Source organism: Pogoniulus pusillus, chromosome 11 (genome assembly GCF_015220805.1).
Source record: "Pogoniulus pusillus isolate bPogPus1 chromosome 11, bPogPus1.pri, whole genome shotgun sequence".
Lineage (NCBI taxonomy): Eukaryota > Metazoa > Chordata > Aves > Piciformes > Lybiidae > Pogoniulus > Pogoniulus pusillus.
The window spans coordinates 1904702-1928751 of record NC_087274.1 but is presented as its reverse complement, the minus strand read 5'-3'; the positions used below and the strand labels follow the sequence as shown (position 1 = coordinate 1928751).

General features: G+C 50.6%; 2 protein-coding genes across 2 annotated transcripts; one reads left to right on the top strand and one right to left on the bottom strand.

The window, feature by feature from the left end:
• Positions 1-796: 796 nt before the first annotated feature.
• On the bottom strand, positions 797-13355 carry SCPEP1 (serine carboxypeptidase 1). The gene is made up of 13 exons (XM_064150525.1): positions 13230-13355; positions 11854-11999; positions 10377-10466; positions 9385-9540; positions 8864-8938; positions 8618-8690; positions 7667-7704; positions 7359-7487; positions 5908-5992; positions 5009-5122; positions 4298-4435; positions 2536-2699; positions 797-2153 (listed from the first exon to the last, which is right to left on the bottom strand). Exons 1-13 carry the CDS (start codon positions 13279-13281, stop codon positions 2088-2090), a joined length of 1326 nt encoding a protein of 441 aa, XP_064006595.1. The 5' UTR covers positions 13282-13355; the 3' UTR covers positions 797-2087.
• Positions 13356-13427: 72 nt separating this feature from the next.
• Positions 13428-20886, top strand: COIL (coilin). Its single transcript, XM_064150523.1, has 7 exons — positions 13428-13704; positions 14151-15327; positions 15596-15682; positions 16219-16266; positions 17275-17350; positions 18292-18380; positions 19453-20886. The coding sequence occupies exons 1-7, from the start codon at positions 13451-13453 to the stop codon at positions 19540-19542; spliced, it is 1821 nt and encodes a 606-aa protein (XP_064006593.1). The 5' UTR covers positions 13428-13450; the 3' UTR covers positions 19543-20886.
• The last annotated feature ends 3164 nt before the right edge of the window (positions 20887-24050 follow it).

Below are 24050 nucleotides of genomic sequence, written 5' to 3'. Positions count from 1 at the left end.
GATTGCTGCTGCTTTGTGGCCTGCATTTAGATGGATGTTATTTACGAGCCTGTCTCCACGGGCGAGCATTTTCATTCTAACGTGTTTAGATTTAGCACAGCCCCTGAAACCAACAGATCATTACCAACAGCTTCCTTGGACCATCTTTTGTCTTCTTAAGGCATCTCTGCCAACAGAAAAACCTGCAGAAGCTAAGACAAGCAGGACAAGAAACAGATGTCTGAGGTACACTGAGCACAGGCTGTAGGCAACGTGGAGGAACAGCCCAACTGATAAGAAGGGCAAGGACAGAGCATTTACTGCTTTCTGGAGACAACATCTCCTCAGTCATTTCCCTCTATCAAGCTCTACAACTAATTAGGCATAAAGCAGAGCACTGTAACAGGCCTCAGGACTGCAAGCCAACTCAAGCTGCTCAAGCCCAGAAGTACCTGTTTGCTTGGAGAGTTATTTTTAACTACTCCAAGAATGCAGACGTGCAGCTTCACACACCTCTAGGACCCTTCCCCCAACTTTTCTTCATCTGGTGTTAGACCAGAAAGAGCTAGAAACAGCTGCTGGATCGATCCTGCCTACCCATTCTGGCTTGCTTTTTCTGCTGAGAAGAGGGGAGAAGGGGAGGGGTCCCCAGAGCATGTGCTGCTCCTCATTACCCCATGCAGTCATGGGGGACAGCACAGACCTGTCCCTTCCTTCTCGAGTGTGACAGCACCTGCAAGAGCTTTGCACTGAAAAGCCAACAGAGCAAATGTGGTTTTCAAGCAGCAAAAAGAATCAATGTGATGGCAGAAAGAGATGAATGAGACCTACTGCATTTATTGAAAGAGAGTGGTTTAAAAGAAGGGAAAAGAGCATTGGTATTGCTGAAGTTCTGAAGGATACAGCTCAGCAGAGAACAAGGGAGGAAAGCCATTATGAGGTGCCAATACTCCAGCTGCTGGGCAACTCTGGGTGTTTACCCAGCACTATGCCTCAGCCCTCGCTAAGCCAACACTAACCAGACACTTCATGACAGTTTCAGCTGCTGGAGTAACTGAGGGGCTGCTATTTAGTTTGGATTCTGCCAGCTGGAACAGGCTGTTGTGCTTCCTATCAGACACCAGCAAGCAGCCAGCACTGATCTCCTCAGAAGTTAAATGATGTCTGACCAGATCTCCTCTGGACTGAGCATAAACCCCTGATGTTTCCAGGCAATGAGGTTCTGCAGGACTTAAACAGCTCTGGAAAAAGATGGATCCAGATAGAGGTTTTAGCCCATGCACCCTTCTTTCAAACATTCCTAATGTCTTTTAGGGTGATGCTATTATTGCTCAAATCAAGCTCTCTTTTCCCCTCTCCAGACTAAGCTCAGAAGGGTTTGAGAGACTTCTGTCCATTGAGATGCTCCCTGCACAAGAGGGCATTAAAAGTTTGGGTAGCAGTCAGTAAGGAGAATGAAAACAAGGTCAGGTGAAAAAGGTCAGACCCTCCTCTGAGGGGGTGTTTTTCTCCTCCACAGCACAGGAAGGCTGAAGAATTTTGGTTCCAAATTCAGGCACTTGAGCAAGATGAGACAGACTGGAATTCCTCTAGAGCAGGTCCTCTCTCCTGGCATCTCCATGTCCTCAGCTTGTAATCCAGCCAGGTGACTCAAGCAGAGGCCTGAGGACAAAGGAAGGCACATTCCATAGCCTCATGAAACAGGTTAGCTCTTGGAGAGGAGCAACCAGCAAAACTGTCAGGACTCCAATCAGTTTTAATCTTGGTGTGTGACCAGACAAGAAAGCATTCAGGGAAGAGCAGCTTTGTGCAACAGCACAAAATCCTTCCAAGACAAAGGCTCAGAGCTGCTTGTTTATGAGTAGACTTCCCTCTGGAAAAGTCATTAAGAAAAAGGGTTAAGGTAGCAAATCACAGCTTAAAAAATTAAATCAAAAGCAACAACTCATTCAAGGGAGCAAAAATGCCTTTCCAAAAGGGCTTGTGCACATTACAGCAAGTCCAGAGGGGCTGTGCCCAAGCTGCCACTGTTCCTCCTGCAGCTTGTTCTGGACTCTCGTTCTGCAGACGCAGTGCCAGCAGAAACCACAGCAGCTGCCTGCCCTTCCCTAGTGCTGCTGTTGAGTCACCATCCTGAGCATCTTCAGTGCCATCTCTCCTTGGTCAGATGGTACCTAGCAGAGGGGAGAGCACATAGTCAGCAGCTGCTGTAAGGAAGCCCACAGAAAGTACTTGGACACCTTTAGTCTGCTTGCTGTCAACCTCAGAACCATTTTGGCTGCAAACAGACCTTCAAGACTGAGTCTAACCATTCTCTAACTCTGCCAAACCTGGGCCCTCCACACCACATCTCTGCCTCTTTTAAACACTTCCAAGGATGGGACTTAACCATCACTCTGACAACCCTGTCCTAGTATTTGAGAACTCTTTCAGTGAAGAAGTTTCTTCTAATACCCAACCTAAACCTCCCCTCTGCTGCACCTTGAGGCCAACTCCTCTCATGCTGAATGCTGATGTACCTAATGGCACATCCTACCCCAAGAAGTGCACCATTACCATGTGTCCAGCCTTCAGAATCCAGAAGAAAGCCAAGTTCTCATAGGCCTTGTGGAAAGCAGCTGTCTCAGTAGATTCTGGAGACACATAGAGAGCCTTCCACCTCTGCCGGCTGAACTGGGCCAAGCAAGGCCACTTCAGCTTCCGGATCCACGCCTCCTGGCCTGTCAGAGAGGAGAGATTTGCTTGACTACCGACGCAGACATGGCAACTTGGGAGCCCCAGTCTGGCTGAGTGCCCACTCTACCAGACACCCACACAGCACAGTAAAAGTCTCTGTGTGCTCAGACTCTAGAAACCATTCTGCTGACCTGAGGACAATGAGCAGGGCTGCCTTCAGGGCAAGCTGAAAGAAACCAGGGAAGGGAAAGGCAAGCCGGGAGGGTGCATGTGGAATGGTCAGCTGCCCCTGCAGGGCGATGTGTGCGCTCGCAGCTGCTCTGCCACGGCACCTGCCTTCCAGCAGGAGCCTGGGGCTCACTCCTTGGCTTGCACTGCATCCAGTGGTAGAGGAACAGCAGACAAAAAGTGTTTGTGCAGTCAATTCCTGCTGCCTACAAGTCTAGCTCAGTTGGGAGCCAAATTAAAAGTGGCAAGACCTCAGCTCTTTGGGGAGCTCATAAGTGAGAGGCAGTGATGGTCATGCGCTCCTCAAACACTGTGAATGTCCTGCTGTGGACCGTGGAGGAGAACCAGCACACCAAGCTGCCCTCAGAAGAGACACTGCTATTCTCCCTGCTGCAGTCACTCGTCGAGAGAAGCCTCAAAAGGTTTTGTGTTTTCACGTGCCTGCTACAAAAGGTGGAGGTCACCACAGCAAAAAAGATCAATTCCAGGACACCAAGGGGGACACCACTTCAGCCTACCTCTCAGCTACTGGGAGAATTCACAGCTCAATTTTATCCCATTTGGAACTACACTGGAGCACCACCAACTGCTAATCTGTTTTGACAGCCTAAATACTCTGCTTTCCTGACTTATTGACTGCTGCATTGCTCACAAAGGGCATCTGAATATTTAAGTTAGCAGAGACAAAGCCTTCCACAACACGGAAGATGTCTGAGCAGCCTGTGATGGCAGATTATTACATCAAACAGAAAAAGGTGAGGGGAAGAGAGCACAGCAGTCTTACAGCACCAGGCATTTCAGCAACACTTGGCCTGCCTCCCAAACTTGATCATCTCACAAGCAGCAGGGAACAAACAAAGCCCTTGAGTGGCCAAGATGTGAAGGAGCCTACACCTTAGAGCAGCACAAGTGATGATGACTCAGCTGCACCCTCTCAGTAATTACCAACACCCTTGTTCCTGGCACCCTGCTGTCTGCTGCAGGCCACTTGAAGGCTCACTTGTGTCTTGCACCAGTCTGCAGCAAGATATTGCCTTTGACCCAAAGAACAGGATCTTCAGGGCACAGCAGAGAGGATAAATAAATATCTGGAGATTAACTAGCCTCATTTATGAGTGTACACAGGTCTGTGTGTGTCAGAAGAACTGAGTTATTAGCTACCCACCCACTTATGGGCTTCACTGAAACAAGCAATTATTGATGCTGCAGAGCCACTTCCCAACAGCACAACGGAAGTAAAGGAATTGCCTCTCTGAGGCATGTAAACAAAGCCTGCCAAGAGCTGCTCGCTTCGGACTGCTGCCAGTCAGGAGATGAGCACAGAGAGATGGAGATCTGAGTACCAACCTTACTGGCAACTTCACATGCTCCTTGTCACACATCCTGCTCCCAACTCAGCCAAGAAGTCTCTTACCCATGGTGTCAACAATGAGATCCAGCTGCCCATTGTAGACTGTAACATTGACCTTGGCTGCCAAAAGCTGATCAACAATATCAATGACAGGTTTCATGAAGTCCTCAGCCATGTTCTCAAAGACTTGTCTGGACTGACCTGGTTGGAATCAGAAAGAAGACAAGTTTTAACTGAGAGGGATGTCATCCTCAAGCAACTGGCCAAGGGTGTTAAAGTACAGTTCATGACTGCATAAAAAAGGGCAGCTCTAGCCCAAAGCATCAGCCAGGGATTTGTCACTGAGTAACTGCAGAGAACCAGAAGGCAGCCAAGCCTCTGTTGCAGCTCACAGCACCACAGCCCCTGGCTGCTAAAACACACACTGCATCCTGGCATCAGTCTTTTAAAGCTCCCCTCCACACCACACACAGTATTGGGCTCCTGGCAGAGAAGAACTGACAGCATTTCAGCAGGGTTGTATGAAGACAGAAACCAGCTGCTGGGACCCAGGAGATCTTCTTCCTGCCCCTGTATTCTTAGCTGCAAGCAGCAGAATCAGAACCACATCTGCTCCCACAAGCCTGCCCCACGACATGCTCGTTTTGGAGAAGAATTCCTCCTCTTAGGCCCAAGGATCAGGACAACTTCATGTCACTGCCTTGGTTTGTATCTTCCTCCAGCCTGCAATAGGCAACAATGCACCCACCAGACCCACAGCAGCCAGCAAAGTACCTCCCCACTGCACACAGTCAGGGATGATCTGCAGCTTCTTTCTGATGGGGCCATTCATCAGGTCCTTCAGGCTGTCCTTACCCATGGTTTTGACGTGGCGCTGGTACAGCCTGACTGAAGAGAGAAGACACTTGGGTCACTGCACCATTAACACATTTAAGCCACTTGCCCTGCACAGAGCATTTCCAGCATTCCAACCACAGCCAGCAAACTCTTTTCAAATGAAAGTGCAGCACTACACAGATTTGCTGACTTCTACTGGACACCACTGAACTCTGCCCCTATTTAGGTCAGGGCATGGCATATAAAGAACCCAGTCACCCATTTCCACTTTTGGCTGACAACACTTTGCCAGGGACCAGCTTTGCTTTAGCCACTTGCTCCAGCCAGGATTTTGTCCTCCACATACCAGTTTTGAGCTGCAGTGCTTTGCTTTTGGGTCTTAATTGTGCCCTTCACCTACCCTGCTGAAGCCAATAAGCTAATCAAGAGCTTGACAGAAATTCTATACACTTGTGATAGATAAACATCATGGGGCAAATATCAGAGTATTTATATGGACAGGGCCTTGTGTGCCCTGGCTTGAAAGCAGAAACCAAAGACATTAAGAAGAAGTAACTTAAAGGTCATAATGTTGCAATTATACTGACTACTTCCTTGGAGTAATCAGTGCAGGATGTATAGGTGGAGGTGTAATCTGCAGAAGGGTTGTTCCACACCACTCTTTATCCCTATTTATGCAAGGGCAAACAAGTTCTGCTCAGGAGGATGCCATACAAAGTGGGGCTGAAGGCCCCATTGAAAGGATGTGTTAAATTGAGGCTGCTCCCACTGTCAGAGATGAAGGTGCCTGAATGCAGAGAGACACTCAGGAGCTGAAGCACTGAAACACAACTTACTGAGATGGAAATTTTCTTGTTCACTTGCTTTCATTTCTGGAACATCCTTGGTCATGATGTTGTAGAAGTTGACGTTGTCTGTGTTCTGAGAAGACAAGACACTGTCAGCAGCACTAACACAAACTTCACAGACTCTGCTGACAAAAGGGGTCCTAAAACACTCTCTAAATAAAGGACTCTGTGTCCTGCCACTTCATCTACATATCAGGAGGGTGCTTAGGCAAGCACTTTGGTTCCACATTTGCTTTGAGAGGTTGAGAAGGGGTTCCTCAAACCTTTGTTCACACCCAGGCTGTGCCAGAGATGCCATTTACTCCTCTCACACGGATGTGGAGCTACAGGAAGCCCTACACCCTGCAAATGATTGCAGGCAGCCTCATTACTCATCACAGCACTGCTGTACCAGAGGAGCTTTCAGAGGTCTCCTTCTGCCAGATCTAGTCTAGCCTGACTCTGCCTCTTGCTCAACCTTCTCCCTTCAAAATCTGAACTGCTTCCTCAAGAACACAGCGATAGGCATCAGCCACCCCTGCTGACACCTGGACACATCCAAGAATTGTAGAGTGGCAGCCCTGAAGCAGAGAGCCTGCATGCAAAGAGCAGGTGTGATCAGTGTTGCCATTCAAGATTCCTGAAGCCCTAATTGATTCAGTTGTTGAATTTTTCGAGGTTCTGATGCTTAGGTCAGAAATCAGCTCACAAGAGCAACCCTCAAAGAACTGAAGTGCCTGCACCCTGGCAGTGATACCACAGCTGGGAGGAGAAGAGAAAGGCAAAATGGGAACTACAAGTTCCTTCCAAACAGTAAGTGAAACAAACTATGTACAAAAAAAGCAACTCTCAGATGAGTGCCTCCATCCACGGAAGCCACAGTCTCACTTGTGCTAAAAGAGGTAGAAAACAATGAAAAACAATGACACTTTGAGCATCCTTCAGCTGGCAACACAAGAACAAACCTTTTAGCCATCTTTGAAGCTGGGATTTGCTAAGTAACAAGATTCTGCAACCCATACTAACAGGGAATAACTTGAGGTTCTTTTCCACCCCATGCACCTCTTGTAGCTCTTTAAACATGGATCCAGGCTTAGCTTGAAACCTGCATCTTGCTGGATGCAGTTTGCAATACTCCAAACAAAGCCCTGAAGGAGACAGCTCAGCACAGTTGAAGCTGAGCTCTACAGGAATCAGTGGGACTGGCTGGGTGCTAAAATTTAAGCATTTAAGTGATAGGCCATGATGCAATGCTGCAAGCCCATGTGGCTCACTGCCTGCTGCCTCTCACAATCACACAGTGGTGCAAGCAAGCAAACAGCTCCTGGTAAAACAAACAGTAGCAAAACTGGCTGTGCAAGGGGCTGGAGAGTTCACACCAAGCCAGTATTAGAAAGGGTAACCTGAAATTGTGTCTGCCCAGGCACTGGTCACTTACCAGTGCTGGTCAAAGATCTCACCTCTTCAATGACACCTTCAGCCTTGCCCCAGAGCTCTGTGGCCAACCCATACTGATTTTTGTTTATGGCAACCATGATTTCCTTGGCCACAGCAGTGACCTCTGCCAGGCCATTGTCATCGAGGAGAGACTGGAAGACAAACAGCAGGAGGACAGCTTGAGTACAATCCCACAGCCACTTCCCCCTCACAGCCTCCACTCAGTCGAGGTTTTCTTCTGGTTAAGAGCTACCCTTACAAACCAACACCCATTTGTACTGTGTGGCAGTGCAAGTCAAGAGGTGAGAAGCAAGATGAAGGAGGTACTTACAGTACTGTAAAGGTAGGGCCCCCAAGACAGCACAGAGTCTGAAGAAATAGAACAGATTGCAAACATCTAAGTTTTTGACAAGTGATTTCCTTTACTGTAGCAAGAATGATTGTAATAAGCTCACAGAGATGACTTAATCAGAGGTGCTGTCAGCTCACTTTAGCCCAAAGGTTATGCACCACTGAGCAGGTGCTTTGCAAATCCTGAGCCAATAAAAGCCCTGCAGCAGCATTAACCCCTGAACATTAATTAGTGACATTTTCTTAAAGCAACAGACATGTTCTTGCCAGAATGTTCTCACCCCAACTCTGCAACAAACGGCAGAGAGCTGACAAATGAATGGGCAGTGTCTAAACCTGTCTGTCTGTCTGCAAGCTTACAGGCTTAAAAGTCAAGCAACAAACCAAATCTGCTTTAGAATGAGATTGTCCCTAAGGTCTCAAGACTCAGCTGATAAGAGACAGTTAGGAATTTGCCTGGCATTGTCCCATGCTGCAGAGTCTGTTAAGCCTGCCCTTGCAAGTGTCACTGAAGCTTGCTTTTTGTCCTCCAGCAGACACTATCTGTTCTCCTGCAGTCTGTGAGCACATCAGTTCCTCAGCACAAGGTCTTCCTGTGCAAACAGAAAACTTCAGTGGCCACATTTTGAGTGCAGTACTCTGACCAAAACACCTCAGAGGCCACGGAGAGGTGTAGGGACATTTCCCCACCACCCAACTTCAAATGCAAGTAAGCTCCTCACTGCCTCTGCTCTCTGGCTTTTCACTATCTAGAGATATTCTAAAGGTATTCTTCAACCACATCTTGCACTGCAGAAGCAACTTGCTAGAGGTTTGTTAAGGCAGGGTTGGCATTTTTGACTGTACTTGCTTAGGGAATGATTTAAAAAACCTAAACCAACCCACCCAAAACAACAACAAACCTCCCACAATCTGGAGGTTTTAAACCTACCCAGAGGAGAAATCCACGAGTCTCCAAGAGCAGTCCCCATAAAATTGCACCTTATGGTCCCTTTTTGAACAGCCTTGGCAAGTAAGAGGAAGAACAAAAGCAAACAACTGAAAAATAATCAACTTTCAGTTAGCTGTTCATGCCTCTCAGTTTTCTCTCTAGGTGAAAATCTCAGCAGCAGGCAAATATGAACTCATAGTAGACCATGTTTTAAAGCAAAAGTGAACTCATCCTCCAAGCACTCACCTCGTGCAGGGCTAAAGCAATGCCAGCAGCCATTTTACCTCCATAAGATTCAGAAAATATATAGAATGGGATGGTCTGGAGAGAGAAGTCAAACAGTGAGGGCAGAAGACCACCAAGCATCTCCCAAACCCCACAGAAGCCAAGCACTGCCTGTCAGCCCTCCTCACCTAACGCTGGGTGTCCTGGTTTGAAGCGGCAGAGCCGTTCCTGTAACATCCTTACTGGGGGGAGTTTTGAAGCACACACTGGAGTGTTTGGCACTACAAACAGCCACAATCCTGACTGCTTCTCAGAGCACAAGACAGACAACAATCCCCCCATTGGTATCTAACTAGCACCAAATCCAAGACAGCTTCTGCAGGAAAAAGGAGCTGTGACACCTGCACTGACTCCCACCAAACACATGCTGCTGCCAGGAGCAAGCACTGCTGGGCTGGAGGTCCATTCACTCATCCTGCTTCAGGTCTGTTTAAAAGCAAAGCAGAACACCATGATTCTAACCAAAACCTCAGTGTGCTTACCTGGAATTCTGTTCTGCACGTGAAGAACTCTCTAAGAAAAACCATCATATCAGAAACTACTGCACTCAGGTTCTTGGCAAACAAGCTGCAATCATCCACATAACTGAATCCAGCACCCACAGGATTATCCACAAACAAGACACTGGCTGCCTGCAGCTGTAAGAGGAGGAAGAAGGGTTTGCATGAAACACCAGCAAAGAGCCTTAGCTTTGATGGCAAATATGATTAACTGATACACCAAATCTCTGACCATGGAAGAGCTTGCAGAAAAATTAGATGCTAGTCCAAGAGAGAAAGTGACAGGTGAGACCTGTCTGCCAGAATGTAAAATAAGGAAGTTTTTCTTCTGAGGTGCTGGGCTTCTGTGAAATCACCACAGCAAGTGCTTTGTAAGTGCACAAACACGAGCACAAGATCAGCACACAGGTAGCTGGCGAGGCTCAGAGCAGGAAGGCTCACAGCTAAGGAGGTACAAGTTCTACAGCAAGAAGGCTGCCCAAAATATCCCACTGATGCCCAAGCAGATCACCCATACAACCCAGGGAGCTGCAGGGCAGTCAGACTATTGGTGTCTCAAAGCACACATTAATGTCACTGAATAAACTTCCACCCTCAGAGGCAGCTGTAATTTGTTTTGCCTTGGAGGCCATCCTAGACTTGTCATTAGGAGCTGCTGGTTGCATGCTGCCAGCCAGCAAAACCTCTGCAACTGTACCCTGCAAAGCTAGGATCTAAAAGAACACCTGCTGGGATTTCCCTGCTCTGGGTTTCCCAGATATCTGCAGTTCACAAATTCATGGAAGCCCAAATATATTCCATCCAACCCAATTAACTATCAACCATTCCTCAGTTCTAACAAGGCTCTTCCTATTTTAAGATGAACTATTGTAGTTGTGTTGAACTTTAAATGAGAGCTGTTCTGGGCAATTTTTGCACAGCAATCACTTGGTTACACAGGCAACAAAGCTTTGCAGCTGGGAGCTGAACTTTACCCAGGTTGTGTTTCTTGGTTTCATTTCCTTGTCTAATGGACCAATCTCTTCGAAGTTCCCAAATCCACTGCCTGAACCTCCTGGACCTCCCTGTGGAGAAATACCAAATGACAAACAAGTGAAAAGGCAGCAGGGCAAACACATCACATAGGAGAGGAACACAAGCAAGTCATCAAGGAGAATGAGAGACTGAATTTCAGCTGGCTTAAACTGATGCCAATTAGCAAGGCAAGCTCCCTTCCTCAGCAGCTCTCATCGTGTGCACAGAGGCTGTTTCTGAAAGCAAGAAGTGAAGCAGAGCAGCAATCACCCCCTTGTGAAAGTATCTAATGAGCTGCATGCTGTGAGTGCAGCTGGAAAACTTTCCCCCTAATACCAAATGCAGAGGTTTGCAAGCCACAAGGATTATCAGCACTGCATTTCACTGATGATACAGCCCCAAAAGAAAGAAGACCAAGTCATCAACTGATTACAGCCAGCTATAAATCCGCAATCTGCTGCTGCAGGGGAAGCTGGAGCACACACCACTGCCTTTGATCAAAGTGGGACTAATGTGACCAAGGGCTAAACAATCAGTCTTTCTCTTACTCCTTTCCATTTAGAAACCTTTATCTCAGATTACTTTACTCTCTCTCTGAGCACTGTTTAGACTGTAAACCCTTCAGAATGGGAGCTGTGATGTTGCAATGTACTTGTAGCACCTGGCCCCAGTAGCACTGCTGCTGAATAAATGACAAGAGCAAGCTCTCTTCATTCAATTGAACTTGCTGGAAGGTGAGCAGGACACCCCACAACTGCAGAATCCTATTTTCATTATTTCTTCCTAATCTGGACACCTCATTCACAAGGTGAATTATTCAGAATTGGGCAGGCTTGAATCCTGTTCCTACAGAGCTGCAAGAGAGCTACGAGACTGAACCAGGCACAGATGGGGTGAGTTACTCTGCCCCTGTGCTCAGCACTGCTCAGGCCACCCCTGGAGTGCTGTGTCCAGTTCTGGGCTCCTCCATTCCAGAGAGATGTTGAGGTACTGGAAGGTGTTGAGAGAAGGGCAACAAAGCTGGTGAGAGGCCTGGAGCACAGCCCTGTGAAGAGAGGCTGAGGGAGCTGGGGGTGTGCAGCCTGCAGCAGAGGATGCTCAGGGCAGAGCTCATTGCTGTCTACAGCTACCTGAAAGGAGGCTGTATCCAGGTGGGGTTGGGTTCTTCTGCCAGGCAACTAGCCACAGAACAAGGGTCACAGTCTCAAGCTGTGCCAGGCAGGTTCAGGCTGGACATTAGGAAGAAGCTCTTCATGGAAAGAGAGATTGGCATTGGAATGGGCTGCCCAGGGAGGTGGTGGAGTGGCTGTGGCAGGAGGTGTTGAAGCCAAGCCTGGCTGGGGCACTTAGTGCCATGGTCTGGTTGACTGGGCAGGGCTGGGTGAGCTTGGAGACTCTTCCAACCTGCCTGATTCTATGATTATCAGCTAGGCTTACCTGAAGCCACAGGATGAGAGGTAACTCTGTGAAGTCTTTGGTTGGGTTGTTTGCATAGTAGAGCCACCAGAACATGTGAGCCTTGTTTCGAACTTGCACATATCCCCACAGCTCTTTGGGCTCTTGGGGCTGCCTCAGAATTACACCTTGGGGGGAGGGAATAAAAAGCAGCTAAGTGAAAAGGCTCAGCTTTGGGCTTTCCACAGCCCTGGGTGTGACAGTTATTAGTGCTTCCATTAAAAAAATTACTCTAAGAAGCCTGCCCATACTTACACCCACAGCTACAGCTGAGTTATCATCAATGAATGGAGCTAAGTGGCTAATTTAGGGCTTACCTCTTCTCGGGGCCTGACATCACAGCTGTGCCCAAAGCAGCAGCCCAACAGACAGGATTTTTTGGTTTAAATCAGGCAAATGTTAAAGTTTCAGGGCCTGGACGGAAAGCACAGCTCCACTAGGCACGATGGAGTAACTCACAGCAGCTCCTGGAGCTCCAGGGCTCCTGCAAGGATCTGACACTTCGATCCTAGACTCTGGGAAGAGCAACTTTACAGCCCCCAAAGAGAGTCACCGCAGGACAGCCAGAGGGGTCGCTTCTAAACGATCCCGGGATCCAATCCTCACAACTCAATTGGCACAGGTCGCCCAGAGGGGGTCGAGGCCCCATCCCCGGAGACATTCGAGGTCAAGTCCGAGCAGTCTGATGTGCCCGGAGCTGCGCTGCTGGGCGCACGGGCGCTGGACGGGCTGGCATGCCCACGTCCCGTCCGACCCGATGCTCTCTGTGAGCTCAGCCACCGAAGCCTCGTCAGTGTAAGCAGCCAGACTCTTGTCCGTGTAGGACGCAGCCACTTTCCCACAGGCAGATCTTGGTCTCCTCCATCAGGACAGAAGGCAGCAACGAGGCTCCCACGGCACGGTCCCCAGTCCTTGCTGGGCCACGGTGCTGGGCTCCACAGCGGGGGCATCCCCGCACCTTCCTGAGCGGCGCTGCCCTGCTCCGTAGGGAGCCTCTCCTACCCGTGTCACCCAGGTGAATCAACCAGGACCTCAATTCCACCTTACTGCTCTGGAAGCGGTTCCCCGGGGAGCGCAGACCCGGACCAGGCAGAGCAGGACAGGGTATCTCGCAAGGTCACGGAGGCCCCGGCACAGACACGGCGGCAGCTCAGGTTGAGGCCACCCGAAGCCAAGCACGGACCCGCCCCGAGCTCGCCCGCTCCCACAGGGGCTCTCTCCGGGCTCGCAGCCCCAGTAACGGCGGCAGCAAGGCGCGGAAACTTCCCGCCGCTCAGCCCAGGCCCTGCGCTGTGCCCGGAGCAAGGCCGTAGGGCGGGACGCACCGTGCCGCCGCACACCGTCCCTCAGCCCCATACCTGCAGCCAGCGCCAGCAGACTCAGCCCGGCCACGGCGCGCAGCGGCCTCATCCTGCCGGTAGCTGCGGGACCCGGCACGGCGCCAACCCGGGTGAGAGCGCAGCCCCGCCCGCGGGGGCGCGGCCACGGCCCCGGCGCCTCCCGCCCCTTTTGTCCCCTGCGCGCCGCCGTCGCCCCCTCCCCGCGCGCCCGCCCCGCGCCGGTGTGTTTCCGCGGCAAGATGGCGGCGTGCGGCGGCGGCGGCGCGGTGCGGCTGCGGCTGCTCTTCGACTTCCCGCCGCCGGGCAGCCCGGGCTGCGCGCTCTGCTGGCTGCTGCTGGAGCCCGCCCAGGTGCGCCTCGTCACCGACCTCATCAGCCTCATCCGCCACAGGTTCGGCTTCAGCCGGCGGGCCCGCCTCAGCCTCTTCCTGGACGGAGCCTTGCTGCCCCCAACGGAGAGCGCTCGCTTGGTGCGGGACAACGACTCGCTCCGGTACGGCGGGAGAGGGGCGGGAGTGGTCCCTGGCAGGCCTGAGAGGCGGCTCTCGCAGGGAGACACAGGCGAGGCACGGCGCTGCCCGCCGCGGGGAACCGGAGCAGTGTCCTCGGGCGCTTCCCGCCGCTGCCGGAGCCCAACCGCCCCCCGAGGGGTTAGCGGCAGCCGGGCGCACGCGGGCACCGGTCACCCTGCCCTAAAGCCTGCAGGGGCTGAGCGCCCCCAGGGTGCCTCAGAGGGGTTGGGAATTGCCGCAGGGACGGAAGGAGGAGGATGCCTCCAGCCCCCGGTGCTCCTGGCACCTGCCCCGAGCATCCACACTGCCTCAAGGGAGGGCTGGGTATGAGCCTCGGGTGCCGAAAGACAAGCTTAGCCGAGCTGCAGGCGCGGAGGGAAGCCTACTGATGGTGCTGGACAATGCCTTTTGTTTGCTGTTCTGACAGAGTGAAACTGGAAGAGGTCGTTGCAGATGAGTGTGAAGAGGTCGATGATGACTTCTCTTATACACTAAAAGAAGCCCCAAAGAGGCACAGACCAAAGCCCAAGGAAGAGGAAGGGATCTCTAGAAGTGAAGACAACAGGCATAAAAAGGAAAAGAAGAAGAAGAAATGTATTCCTGAGTATTCCTCTTACCAGGAAGAGACCTCTGTAGATATTTGGGATTCTCACAAAAGGTACAGGAAAAGGAAGAGGAAGGAAGAAGCCAGCGGGAGAAATGGACTCCCAGGAGGCAGGGAGGAGCGCTCTGCTGGCCACTCTAACAAGCTGAAAAAGATGGAAAGGGAGAAACAGCTGGCAGCAAAAAAGGACCATGGAAAGCAGGCAGAGGCTGCTACAGCCACTGTGGCTTTAGAACAGGCAAATGGCAAAAGCAGCACCAAAAAACCCACACCACAGTCCAGAAGAAAGAGGGCAGGATCTTCAGATTCCTCCAGCACATCGTCTGACAGTGACAGCAGTGAAGCAACCACAAAGCAAAAGACATCTCCCCATACAGCTGCAGTGGCAGCACTTCCCAAAGGCAAATCCCAAGCTGCTGCCAGTGCTGGAGTGAGAACTGTTGTCTCTAATAGAGTGGCTGTGAAGGCTAACACGGACCACGCCACAAAGGCTGCAGGCAGTGACAGTGCTAAACAATCCCAGGCTGCTGGCTCGGCTTCTGACTCCAGTGCAGAGGAGGAGAAAGTGGCAGCTGCACCAGGCAAGGAAAAGTCACTGCCTGACAAGGTGACAGCTGTGAAACCCAGAGCCACCAAGGCTGCCGGAGCAGAGAGCTCCTCCTCAGACTCTGATAGCTCGGACTCAGATGCTCTTGTTATCAAAAAACCCACAGCAAGTGCTGGGCTGAGTAGTTCCCTAGGGAGCTGCACTAAACAGCTGCCAGCCACCACTGCCAGCAGCTGCCAAGCACCACTTGCCAGCCAAGGCCGGGGAAGGGGGCGTGGAGCAGGAGATGGCTTCTGGAGAGCACCTAGGGGCCGTGGGTTTCGTGGCATGACGTGGGGCCAGGGCCGTGGGAGGGGAGCCAACCCTGGCTTCTTCTATAACTACAGCAGTGAAGGCCAGAAGCAGCAGGGGCACTTCAGTGAGGCTGCGACAAAGGCTTCTGTTCTTGCCCAGGTGAGTGACAGTCACAGGCACCCTGCTCTTGCAGCTCTAACCACACGGAAGAGCAGGACAGGAGTTAGTACATCTGATGTTCTCTGTATCTCCCCTGAGCAGCCTGGGGAAGTGCATGAACCACTATTGGAAGTGGTTGTCTAATTAATATATCTCAAACCAAACTCAGGCCTGTACCTGGCCCCCCTCGGAACTCGTTGTGATCCCTACAGCAGAGGCATGGTCTTCTATGGTTACTACAACAGTGGCTTTGCCTTTTGTTTCACAGGATCCCGTGGAGGTCCCCAGGAGAGATTACAGTGTTTTGCCTCTTCTGGCTGCTCCACCACAAGTGGGAGAAAGAATTGCCTTTAAGGTAAAGAGCTGATGAAATCATGTTTGGTGTAGTTGGGCCACTCAGGTTTTGCAGGACGTGTTCCAGATAGCTTAGTCCTGACAATGGAAAGCTTACACTGAAGAGCTTCATCTTGGGGACTGTTATCCTAGAGTGGCACTGGGACTCTTGCCATACAAAGAATTACATTTCACTGTAAGATACAGAAGGAAATGAAAATTAAATCACTGCCATTGAGATTGGGATCCATCTCCCTCATCTCCTGTCACAGTTTGACCTGAACAGGCTGACCAGAGTCTGACCAGGACAGTTTAGTCCTGCTCTGGCAGGAGGCTGGACTTGATGATCTATGGAGGTCTCTTCAAACCCCTAACATCCTGTGATCCTGTGAAAATAAATCTTTGGGAGCAGCGAGTCCTGGCACTGAGCAGAATCAGGATCCAGGAGTGGGGGGCTTGGTCCTTGCCCTTTGCTGGTGCTGCAGAAGGGGTGTCTGGATGTGGGGACATCAAGGGTCAGGAAAAGTTGTCATTTATTGTTTGTGTTTCTTCCCACAGCGCTTGGAGCTAACTGAAAATTACAGTCCTGAAGTTTCAGACTACAAGGTACTGATTTGCCTTCCTCCTCTTATTCCCTCACGATATTAGGGGTGAGGTAAGGCTTAAATATTTTCAGGTTGTGCAGTGTGTTTTCTCTTGGCCAAGTGACTGCAGGAAAGATGAAAACTCCACAACCACAAGAGAGATTTTGGCAGGTGGGTTTTAAAAACCCACAAAAATTATTAGTGATCACCTTAGAGATGAGAAAATAAACCTTCCAGTAGAGGAACTCAGGTCAAGGCAGGTTCTGAAACTGGTGCAAGTGAAATGCTGTAGCTGCTTCAAACAAGTTGGTTTCTGGTGAAGCTCTGATTTAACCCCCAGAGATGGTGAGAGTGAATAAATTGCTTTGTTGATGCCAATAACTGCAGGTTGCTGAGCTTTAATCCTTTGGAGATTTTATACATGGAGATCAAACTGAATCTGCTGGACAGGTACAGCCCTCAAACTGTGATCAGGTGCCACAGGCTTCAGTACCATGGGCATCAGAAGAGTAAGAGACGGGGAGAAGGCCTGACACAAGCCAATCCGATCCCATCCAATCTAATCCACTTAGTGCATTCCAAAGATGTGTTTTTATACCTTTCATCAGGCTACAAATTGTATTAAACTGCAGTTGGTTCCATGTAGCTGCCTTAGAAATCACAGGCTGATTAGTGCAGACATTCATTGTACTCTCTCAGCAGCACATACATTGTGTCTAAGCATTCTGTCAGCAGGGACAGGCGAAAGCCACAGGCTCCAGCCTCGCATTTGTTTCTATTTGTTACACCATTCTCTAAGGTCATTCCAACCTTCTGCCAGTACTGACCTCCTGCACTCTCACTTGTCTGTGGCTTACGTTCCACTCTTTCAATTTCCAGTAGCTTTACCACAGTCAGACAATTCTGTGGAATCACTGCATTTAGCATTACTGTACCCAACAATCAGGTACCACGGGGGTTATAGATAGGGAATAGTTACCCAGTGTTGAAGTGCCTCTCACCTGGCTCTTTTCTTGTTGCTTTCTTGAAGGAGGGGAAAATCATCAGTTGGAATGCTGAGAAGAAACAGATCGAGCTTGAGATCCTGTCGTCAGCTGCAGGACAGTGTAGGTACCCTGGGACCCCAAATGCTTGCTGTCCTCTGTGTCACTCAGGAAACAGCTGCTGCCTGGCACACTCTGTGCTTCAGGAGTGCTTCACACCATGGGCTGCATTGGAAGGGACCTCCAAAGGTCATCCAGTCCAATCCCCTGTAGCCAGCAGGGACATCCTCAACTGGAGCAGGTTCCTTGGGTTCCTTCCCCTTCTCACTCCCTCCCCAAAGAGTCCATTTGAATGGAGAAGTTCTGTACTGCAGATGCTTCTTCTTACTACTTGAGATGTCATCAGTCTGAGTCCTCAGCAAATCCACCTCTGCTCTGGTTTTGTTTCCTGAAGGAATTAGTGACTCTATGGGATTCCAGAGGAAATTCTGGCTGTTCTTTGTGACACCAGTGAAGCTACTGTGGCGGATGTGGGACTGGGTCTCTGCAAGGACAAAGTGAACTTCAGACACCTGAAAGCAGGAATGTCTCTGAAGCAGAAGGTCTCTGCTGGGGTCACTATTTGAGCCAGCATTCATGAATCAGCATATCATAGAATCAGCTAGGCTGGAGAGCCCTCCAAGCTCATCCAGCCCAACCTGTCACCCAGCCCTATCCAATCAATCAGACCATGGCACTGAGTGCCTCACCCAGCCTCTTCTTGAACACCCCCAGGGATGGTGACTCTACCACCTCCTTGGGCAGCCCATTCCAATGGCAAATAGGAGCATTTTCCTCACCTTTAGGCAGCAGAGCATTGATTAGCTTTCTCCTGCATGTAGTTCTGTTAGGGTATTACCTGGATTCTGGTCTGTACCATCCAGTTCTACCTCACATTCTGTGTTAGAGTTGTGAATCCAAACACCCAACTCAGAAAGCCCCCAGACCAGCTGCCTTGGCTTTGCTTTCTAGCCCTGACCAACATTGCTGCTTATAGCTAATGGAGCTGTTTGTTTGTTTTTCAGCTGCTAAAGAGCCAGGGAAATTCGATCTGGTTTACCAGTCTGCAGATGGAGCAGAACTGATAGAATATGCTGTTCCTCAGGATACAAAGGTACCTGGGTGGCTTGTTCTGAAGCCTGTGGCAAATTTTGCATAGCAGATACAGGCCCTGCTCTGTGACTGCACCTCAGTGAGATTCCTTTGAGAACAATTTGCCTGATTAAAATAAATGGAAGCAAAAGTAATTGTTCCTTTCCAACAAAACTGGGCATGATTACAAAGTGCCTTTCTACTGAGAGCTTCCCTGTGTGGTGGGGGCTGGAAGAGAGCTCTGGAGATCAGCTAGGCCAACTCCCCTGCTAAAGCAGGGCACCCACAGCAGGCTGCCCAGGATCACAATGGCCAGGGGGAGTGGGAATCCCTCCAGAGGAGATTCCACAACCTCTCTGGGCAGCCTGCTGCAGGGCTCCAGCACTCTCACACCAGAGAGTGTTTTTCTTGTGTTCACATGGAACCTCCCGGGTTCCAGTTTGTGCCCATTGCCCCTTGTCCCGTCACTGGGCACCACTTGATCAAGAGTCTGGCCCCATCCTTTTCCCCCCACCCTTTAGCTCCTACTGAGCACTGATCAGATCCCCTTTCAGGCTGCTCTTCTCCAGGCTTAGCAGCCCCAGAGCTCTCAGCCGTTCCAGTAATCCGTATCTGCCTTGAACTTGGCAGCCCAGAACCGGAGCCAGTACCCCAGATGTGGCCTCCCTAGGGCAAAGCAGAGGAGGAGGAGAACTTCCCTGGACCTGCTTCTCACACTTTCTATTGCAGCCAAAAGTCCTGTTCAAACTTTATTCCTTATTTTTTTTGATCTCAGGGTGGTGCCCTGCCTGCATTCCCCAGGCACCAGACTCAAGATAACCAGGTTCAGACCCAGACATCAGACTCTTGTTTTGGCTAAGGAAAGGAGCACTCCCATACCTAGATAGAGAAGCCTTAGCCAGGAGGTCAGGCAGATTGGAGGCCACCAACAAGATCGATGAATCCTCCAAAGATCAATGAATCCTCTTGGTTCAGGAAGGGAAGATCTGTGGTCGTTGTTCAGAGCTGTTCAGACCTAGACAAAGCAGAACACAGCAGCGTTGCCTGCTGGGGTGGCTGCTGCATGGTGAGTGCTGTCTGTGTTTTGTTTGCAGATAACCGAGAGCTGGGATGCACTGATTGAACCAAGGCTGATTGTTGAGCCGCCGGTTAACGGCTCCAGCGTTGCAAATGGAGCAGTCTAAGATGTGGAGAACTGTCACTCACTGCACAGCTGTGGTCAGTGGACTGCTGCTGCTGCCTGCTTCTGGGGCTGCAGATGAACTGGTGGATGTTTTTAATAAACAGTTTTAAGAGGAAGCTGGACAAAAGAAAAAGAAACCCTTCTTAGGACATGTGCTGTCATACAGGAATACCTTCTGATGGGAGCTGGAGTCACAGTTTTTACACCCTGCTGCTGTGAGCTGCAGAAGTGGAATGGTTTGGTGAAGGAGGTGAACCACAACCTTGTACTGCCAGTCACTCCACGGAGATGTCTGGGTTAGGCTGGAGCCATGGAAGTGCCATACAGAGGGAGTCTGCTGTAAGAGTAATGAAAAGCAGCATCTAAAAATGAAGTGCAAATCTTGTTGATGTCCACATCTCTTCCTCTGCAGGTGCAGAGCATGAGACAAATGCCACGACCTTGCTGTTGGTTACAGGGCTCATCTGTTGGGAAGAGCTTGTGGATGTCAAGAGTTCTATGATTTCAAGAGGGACAAAGAGTACAATTGCTAACTCTCATCTTTGCCTGGAACCCCTGGAACGTTTCACCTATACCCCTGTGCTTCCAGCACAAAGCTGTTATGTATGTAGCATAGTACAGGGTCATGGGTGGTCATGTCACCTTCCTGAGAGGGCTTTGTTATGACTTGCTCTTCAAATTCTGGTGAGGAGAGCCTGAGGGAACTGGGATTATTCAGCTTGGAGGAGACTTAGAGGGGACCTTATGACTCTCTACAACTACCTAAAAGGAAGCTGTAGTAAGGTGGGGGTCAGGCTCTTCTCCCAGGCATCTAGTGACAAGACAAGAGTGCCTGGCCTGAAGCTGCACCAGGGGAGATTAGGCACTGGAGTGGACTGCCCAGAGAGGTGTTGGGGTCACCATCCCTGGATATCTTTAAGAAAAGGTTGGATGTGTCACTTGGTGGCATGGTTTAGCTGATGTCATGGTGTTGGCATATAGACTGGACTTTATGATCTCAGATGTCTTTTCCAGCCTCAATGATTCTGTGAATTTAATGTGAATCCCTGGAAGAACTGTCCTGAAACCTGTTTGTTTGCTTGTTTGTTTTAAAGCAAACCCCTTTGCCCTTTAAGTGCTGAGGTTTCTGTGCTTTCCTCTTCCTGGCAGCAGAACTGGTCACAGGGTGGTGGCAGTGCACTTTGCTGGCACCTCTGCTGGTTAGGAGCATGGAGGTGGCCCCTCCTACCCCCGCAGCACTTGCATCTTGGCAAGTCTTACAGCTCAAGATGGTTGTGTCCTGGGCAGTTGACTCTTAAAGAGAAGGCATGGGGGCAAAAACAGAATAAAATCAGTTACAAGTGAACAGCTGAAAATTGGTACAGTATGGTTGAGCTAAGGGGTAGTGCCTGGTGCAATAAATTCTGCACACTTCTGCCTTCCCCCTCCTGAAAGGGCTCCTTTGTGAAGGGATCGTTTTGGTAGCAGTGAAACTGAGCTGTGTGTGGTGGCTCTCTTTAGTTGCTGTTATTTTATGTCAGGGCTTGGTTTCTAAAGAAGTGGACAGGTTAGAGCTGTAGAGCTCCAGTTCCTGTACCTACAGTCTGTTTGGGCTACAAAACAAATGGGTACAGAGTCCCTCTGGCTGTGACAAACAGCTGATGGTTGAAAGCAAACACCCCAGAGAGAGGATAAAGTCTTGAGTTTCATTTGTCCATTGATAGGATGAAACTACTGTTGCCATCCACAGTTTCAATGCAGGCTGAGGGCTGGCTGCCTGCCCTCCTGTCACAGCCCCCCACCTCCTGCCAGAGCCGTAAGGTTCTCACGGAGGGGCAGCTGGGGCAGGCTTGGGCTGCTAAATGGGTGAGGAGTGTGGAAGAGCACAGAATGTGCCCCTGGATCCCAGAGGGAGCTGGGGGCGCTCTGAACAAACCCTCAGCTCCTTTCTGTCTCTAGTTTGGGGGTCTCTAGTGAGTCTCTTTGCTGGGCAACCCCAGCTGTCAATCACAGGGGATCCTTCCCACCCTCCCCTGCAGTTTAGCATCGTGGGGTGGTTTAAGTAGTCTGTTGGAAGCTTTTAATAAATCCTAGTCTCATGACTCAAAATGTGAGGCTGTGCCCGAGCCAGCAAGCTGCAGTCACACACCAGGCTGCTGGTCCACAGACAGGGGGCACCTGTGGCTGGAGGAGGGCAGCCAGAACCTTCTGAAAAGGTCTTGAAAAGGATCTGCAAGAAAGCTGGGAAGGGACATTTTACAAGGCACTGCAGGGCTAGAATGAGGGATGATGGCTTTGAGCTGGAAGAGGGGAGATTGAGAATGGAGGCTAGGAAGGAGAGGGGAGATTGAGAATTGTATAGGGTTAACACTCCTGGGGGAGTGACCCTGAACCTGACCCTAGGGGTCTTGGCCCCTCCTCAGGGGTGGGCCACACTCCAGGTGATGGTTAGCCCACTCCCCCCACTTCCTGTGGTATAAAAGAGACAGGAACTTTGCCTCAGTGGTAGAATTCTCACCTGCCATGCAGGAAACTCAGGTTCAAATCCCGACCAATGCACCCAAGAAGAGGGAGCGAAGTGAGAGAGAGAGGAAAAAAAAGACCCAGAAGCAGGAAAGTGCCTGTCTCTTTTATACCACAGGAAGTGGGGGGAGTGGGCTAACCATCACCTGGAGTGTGGCCCACCCCTGAGGAGGGGCCAAGACCCCTAGGGTCAGGTTCAGGGTCACTCCCCCAGGAGTGTTAACCCTATACAAGAATGGAGGCTAGGAAGGAGAGGGGAGATTGAGAATGGAGGCTAGGAAGGATTTTTTCCAGTGAGAGTGGTGTGATACTGGAGAAGGTTGCCCAGGGAGGTTGTGGATGCCCCCTCCCTAGAGGTGTTCAAAGCCAGGCTGGATGAGGCCTTGAGATGTTCCTGCCCATGACAGGAGGGTTGGAACTGGATGAGCTTTGAGTTCCCTTCTGACCCAACCCATTGTATGATTCTATAAAGATTTGACAGTTCACTGACCCTGCAAAAATACAGAGCCACTGTCAGCTCTTGAGGAATTTGGGGGTCTTTTTAAATTCAGGGGGAAATCAGACCCATTGAAACCGCCGGGCAGTCTTCAGCCCGTGAAAGCTGAGGAGTATCAGGAGAGCCGCCTGGCGTTGGGTGTTTGCTCAGCCACATGCACAGAGCAACAGTCCTCTCTCTCTGGCTTCCCACTTCCTGCTGCCAGCCTGAGTGGCACTTTCAGTCAGCTGCATCAGGGTGCAAGGGTTAGACTTAGTTCAGAACCACGTGAAGAAGTCCTCAAGTCGTTGCAAGGAAGCCAACAGAGCAGTAACTTCAGTATCTGTTGGTATGATGAAATGCTTCAGTAATTGTTCATGTCAAGCACTGGGCAGCAGGAGTGGTTTGGTTTAGTCACAGTCTTGAGCCTTCTGTGACAATGGAGCCCATAAATTGCTCATTAGAGCAAACCTCTCCTGTCCTGCTCCAGAAGCTATCAGGGTGTACTTTGTTTGCACACCTTTGGGTGAGCAGACACCAGCTGAGTGCTACAGAAAGCACAATGAGGATGCTGAACCTTGGAATGAAGATGAGTCCAGGTGAGGCCAAGAAATGCTTTGTTCACCCGCAGGAAAATAAGGGTGTAAACGTTTGACAGCTGCTCTGTGGTCCCACCTCTGCTAGCACACACCTCCCAGCTCTCTTAAGAACATTCCTTTTGCAGTCTGTCACCCACCACCTCTCAGGTACCCTCGGCTGTTCACCTCCCCTCTGACAGCAGTTGTGAAGTCCCAAACAGCACATCCCAAGGAAGCTGTAAATGACAGCAGGGCCAAACCCACCTAGAAACTGACCACCCTCAAGCAGATTACATGTCTGCTCCTTGAGCTTTCACTCCTCTGAGTTTATAGCTGCCACAGCAGCTATGAACATTTCCTGGTGCCCTTTCTGCACCAAGCACAAGCAGTGGATCAGAGTCTGTGACACACAACCTCACCAGAGCTCACCCTGAAGGGGTCTGAGACTGGAGCTGGGTACTGATGTAAGTAGAATCACAGAATATAATCACAGAACAGGTTAGGTTGGAAGTGACCTCAAAGCTCACCCAGCTCCAGCCCCCTGCCAGAGGCAGGGACACCTCCCACTAGAACAGGTCGCTCAAGGCCTCATCCATCCTGGCCTTGAACACCTCCAGGGAGGGAGCAGCCACAACCTCCCTGGGCAACCTGTGCCAGTGTCTCACCACCCTGATTGCAAGGAACCCTTTCCCAACATCCCAACACCCTCTGCCACTTTAAACCCATTCCTCCTCATCCTGTCACTACAAGATCTTGTCAGTTGTCCCTCCCCAGCCTTCTTATAGGTCCCCTCCAGAGCCTGGAAGGCCACTCCAAGCTCTCCTGGAAGCCTTCTCCCCTCCAGGCTGCAGAGCCCCAACTCTCTCAGCCTGTCCTCATGGCAGAGCTTCTGCAGCCCTCTCGGCATCTTGGTGGCCTCCTCTGGACTGGCTCCAGCACTTCCATGTCCTGCTT

Coding starts and splice junctions, on each gene's coding strand:
- SCPEP1 (XM_064150525.1), bottom strand. CDS start 13,281: ATGAGGCCGCTGCGCGCCGTGGCCGGGCTGAGTCTGCTGGCGCTGGCT. Junction 9,541..10,376: donor AACCAAGAAACACAACCTGG/GTAAAGTTCAGC, acceptor CTCCTCTTACAG/CTGCAGGCAGCCAGTGTCTT. Junction 4,436..5,008: donor TGACTGTGTGCAGTGGGGAG/GTACTTTGCTGG, acceptor GATTCCAACCAG/GTCAGTCCAGACAAGTCTTT.
- COIL (XM_064150523.1), top strand. CDS start 13,451: ATGGCGGCGTGCGGCGGCGGCGGCGCGGTGCGGCTGCGGCTGCTCTTC. Junction 13,705..14,150: donor CGGGACAACGACTCGCTCCG/GTACGGCGGGAG, acceptor CTGTTCTGACAG/AGTGAAACTGGAAGAGGTCG. Junction 16,267..17,274: donor CTGAAGTTTCAGACTACAAG/GTACTGATTTGC, acceptor GCTTTCTTGAAG/GAGGGGAAAATCATCAGTTG.